Raw genomic sequence first — 4,343 nt, 5'->3', positions numbered from 1 at the left:
ACTTGGGGCTTACGATCTGTTCCTGAAATTTGCTACACTCTTCTCCCTGCTTATTGCATCATCAACAACTATACTTTCTTTCCCAAGGTATGAACTTAGATCACATGCAAATTTCAAACTCATAGTTAAAGTAATTTTTATTCATTCAATAATTAAACTTCAATTTTCTTAAAGATAAAAATCTCTTCATAATAAAAAAGTTTAGCTTGCATACACAATTCTCAGTATCATATCACCAAAATTTATTTTTTGTAATTGAATTATTAAAATTGGTAATAGTAGACTAAAGATAAAAACAAATTTATAGTATCTAATTGTAAATTTCATCTTATAAACATATTTTGTTGGACTGGAAAATGTTTAAAATTTACTTGTTAAACTATATCACAAAGCTTTATCAAAATTTGTTATTTATTGAACTTATTATGTTATTAGTTATCAGATTGTTATTAAATTACTATTCATATCTAATCTTATGTTTGATACATATCTTAATCTAAGAATATGCATCAATTAAAAACAAAATAAATTTAAAGTATGTAAATTAATTACAAACTTATTTATAAATTCATTTTGTGAGACTTAAATAAAAACATACATTAAACAATATTTTTTTCTTCTATCAACATAATTTTGATTGTTTACTTTGTGCTTTTTTTTAAGGCTATAAAAAAGTACAAGAGTTTCAAGATAGTTACATAAATTTCAAAATATTACTTAATATCCAATAACTTACTCAATGCACACATTTTTCGTTGGTCTGCAGGAACTCGGGCAATGGATTCTTGTCATTGTGTTTGTGATGTACAACATAAGTACTCTTGTAGAGTACTTGAGAACAGGGTTGTCAATTCGAACATGGTTAAACAGTGAAAGAATGGCAAGGATAACCACCACAAATGCTTGGTTTTTTGGATTTTTGCATTTCCTGCTTAAGCTATTTGGAATATCAGACAGTGTGTTTGAAATAACAAAAAAAGAGCAATCATCATCCAATGAGGGTGCTAAAGAAAATAATGGTAAATTCACTTTCAACAACTCTCAGATTTTTGTACCTGGTACAACTATTTTGCTTATTCAAATCACAGCACTGGTTACCAAGTTGTTGGGATGGCAAGCACCTGTTAGAAATGGTCATCGATCCGGCATAGGAGAACTGTTTTGCTGTTCATATTTGGTTGTGTGCTACTGGCCATTTTTCAAAGGTTTATTTGGCAAAGGAAAGTATGGAATTCCCTTATCCACGATATGCAAGTCAGTGGTGTTGACTCTTCTTTTTTTGTATTTTTGCAGAGCTTATCAAGGATGATTGGATTTGGATGTTTCAATGTATTTTGCTACTTCATATCCTTCTCATTGTATGGTTCCATTCTTAGAATACAGTAATTGAAACATATGAGATAATATGGAGTGGTATAAGTTATCTAAGGAAGATCGATCATCTACCTAATTTGTTCGAAAACGTTGAATTGAGAAAAGTGCTAAAAGTTAAAATAAAATTCACTTATTAGTTTTCATTTTTAGCTCTTTGTTTTTCAGAACTATACAAAATAAAATAAAAAATACTATACCCTAATTTGACACATACTCTTGATATCTATATTTTAAAAGAATGATTAAATATATTTTTGGTCTCTAAACTATTAAAGATTTTTTATTTCTTTCCTCTTCTAAACTTTGTTTTATTTTTGTTTCTCTTTTTCTAGAAAGTCACGAATTTAGTCTTCAATGATTAATGTCATTAGGTTTTTTTTTTATGTGGTAAAAGGTGTGTCATATTCTCAATCGGTTTAAAATATGTGTAATGTGTTTCAAAATAGCAAGATAACTCAGTGGCAAAGGTTATGTCATGTTCCCATTCTGATAAGATCGACAAGATACGTGTATTGTTTCTAGAGGTCGATAAGATATTTGGATAATTTCGTAAGGCATCATGATAGCTTTGTAAGAAGTATGGAGATCTAAGATGACTCAATCAAAACTATAAAAAGCTCGGTATATATGATGCTATCTTAGTTATCTAGATTGTTTACCGAACTATTTAAGTTCTCTAAACATTTTAGTGAGCTATTTAAACTTTCCACCAAATTATACCAATTCTCCATATATATTAATTATATTAATGGGCTATTTAAACTTTGTATCATCAGAGTTTTGCATTCACTTTACTAGGCTATTGAGTTTATTTTATTCACCTGAGAACCGAGTACAAGTATATTAATGATGGCATATCATTTGCAAAAAAAAACAAAAGAAAAGCTAAATAAATCGGTGACTTTCTAAAATGAAAGTGGTGTAACTAGAATAAAATTTGAAAGAAAGAAAGAAAAACCTATTTTATCATTAAAAGAACACTCATTTAACATCCATTATTATATATGTTTTTCATAGAAATTTACTTTTTCTAAGTGGTCTTTTTTGTCAAAAATATCGCTAGCACTGGAAAAAATAACTTAACTATACTAAATTATAGTTAACTATACTATTTTGTACTGTAAAAATTAATCCATTTTAACTAAAAACTAATTATATTGTTATCTAGTTCAGTTTTAAAAAAACTGTACTTATTATATTTCTAGTGCAATTAACTAAAAATTTAAAAACTGAATTTTTACTCCTGTTTAGTGATTTCCTCCATTTTCTTTTTGTCCCAAAACATAAGGTCGATGGTTAACTGCGTGGAAAACCCAACCTAGTTTCTTCCAGTATCAACTTTATCTCACTTTTAAATACTTACTTTTAAACCCCGACGGATGCCGCCTTTGGCGGCATGTGTGCCAATCTAGGGGGTGTGGCACCAAGTGACGGTGCCATCACTACTGACGACAACCTTCTGAGTTGCTACGACAAGCTCAATCTGCCACTTGTTGGGGAGCATTTGCCATATGACAAAGCAGCCTCTCCGGAGACTCCAGTGTTGCCAACGACCCACATTTCGACCTTACCGATGGTGAAGACATTTGTGATGATGGTATGGCAGTAGTGAAGTGTTAGATGATATGACGAGCAGAGGAGGAGAGCTGGTTGAGGGGGCGTGGGGTTTGGAGTGGGGAGGGACATATAAGAGAGGGCAAGCAAATTTTAGTTCAGGAGGTCATGACTAACTTTTAAATACAAATTTTAATTCAGTTACTAATTAACTTATATAACTTCAGTTCTTTAAAATTGAACTCTTCAACAGTATAGTTACATGTTATATTAAATACGAAAATGTCTCTTTAACACTCCTTTTTGACACAAATTTGACACCGGCCAGGTGTCAAATTTCTATTGGATGTTGTCACTTAAATGAAAAAACGTTGCTGAGGAGGGTAGTTTTGGAATTCTGATGATATGAAATTTCATTTTGGCGATTTCGTTTTCTTCTCTTGTTCACTTTGGTTTTGAACTTTCTCTTCCATTCGTCTCTCCCATTCGGCTTCCAATCCCTTGCATTCTCCATTCGGCTTTCGTCTTTGATAATGACATATTTTGCTATGATTTCAGTAGTGAATTGAGAGAAAATGTCAACTCTTTCTTAGCTTTATACCTTCCTTATGCCTCAATTTGTTAAGTTTCTAAGTAGCTACATCTTTAGTTGAATTCATTTAAATTGCTTCATTAATCCCCACTTTTTGGTTGTTAGATCATGTACATAAAACTTGTTGGCCAAACCGACGAATGGAAGAACCACAAAAGCAAGAATGAATGTAAAAGAGGAAATATTGAGCAAAGACTGTTGCTGCCGCTGGGGTGCAGCTGAGCCCCATTCTCCTCTGGAATGTTGTAGCTGGGGTGCAGCTGAGCGCCCTGCTCTCTGGAAGGCTGCAGCTGGGGTGCAGCTGAGCGCCCAGCTCTCTGGAAGGCTGAAGCTGGGGTGCAGTTGAGCGCCCAGCTTTCTGGAAGGCTACAGCTGGGCTGCAGCTGGGGTGCAGCTGAGCGGTGGCAATGCTAATGTGGAAAAATTAGGTCTTTTTAGACCTAAAACGCGAGGGGCTTTGTATCTTTTTGCACCCAGACTCGTTTTCTCTCATTTTGGAACTCTTGGAGGCAGCTTGGAGTTGTGGGAACACTCCTTCTTCATCCTTGGGTCTCCTTTCTTCTTCCATTTCCACCATTGTTGTAAGCTCAAGCTCTCCATTCATGGAGAGTTAGTTTCATAGTTGTTGGGGGATTGTTGTAGCCACTGAACTATTATGTAAATCATTTTGTTTTGAATGAAAAGATGCCTCTTTCATTGATTGTTAGTGTTTGATTTCTTCTCTTAATGCTTGTTGTGAAATTGCTACTCATAACTTGATTTTAGGGTTGCTTAATATTGGGAAATGTTGGGTAAATCCGGATTTGGGTTAAACACCTAAAGG

The 4,343-nt window shown here is 33.4% G+C and overlaps 1 protein-coding gene across 1 annotated transcript; it reads left to right on the top strand.

Moving 5' to 3' along the window:
* Positions 1-7: 7 nt before the first annotated feature.
* LOC106753097 (cellulose synthase-like protein H2) lies at positions 8-1,425 on the top strand. Its single transcript, XM_014634889.2, has 2 exons — positions 8-87; positions 767-1,425. The coding sequence occupies exon 2, from the start codon at positions 803-805 to the stop codon at positions 1,307-1,309; it is 507 nt and encodes a 168-aa protein (XP_014490375.1). The 5' UTR covers positions 8-87; positions 767-802; the 3' UTR covers positions 1,310-1,425.
* Positions 1,426-4,343: the final 2,918 nt, after the last annotated feature.

Source organism: Vigna radiata, unplaced genomic scaffold (assembly GCF_000741045.1).
Source record: "Vigna radiata var. radiata cultivar VC1973A unplaced genomic scaffold, Vradiata_ver6 scaffold_234, whole genome shotgun sequence".
Taxonomy (NCBI): domain Eukaryota; kingdom Viridiplantae; phylum Streptophyta; class Magnoliopsida; order Fabales; family Fabaceae; genus Vigna; species Vigna radiata.
The sequence above is the reverse complement of the archived record's forward strand: the minus strand, read 5'-3'. Positions and strand labels throughout refer to the sequence as shown.

Coding starts and splice junctions, on each gene's coding strand:
- LOC106753097 (XM_014634889.2), top strand. CDS start 803: ATGTACAACATAAGTACTCTTGTAGAGTACTTGAGAACAGGGTTGTCA.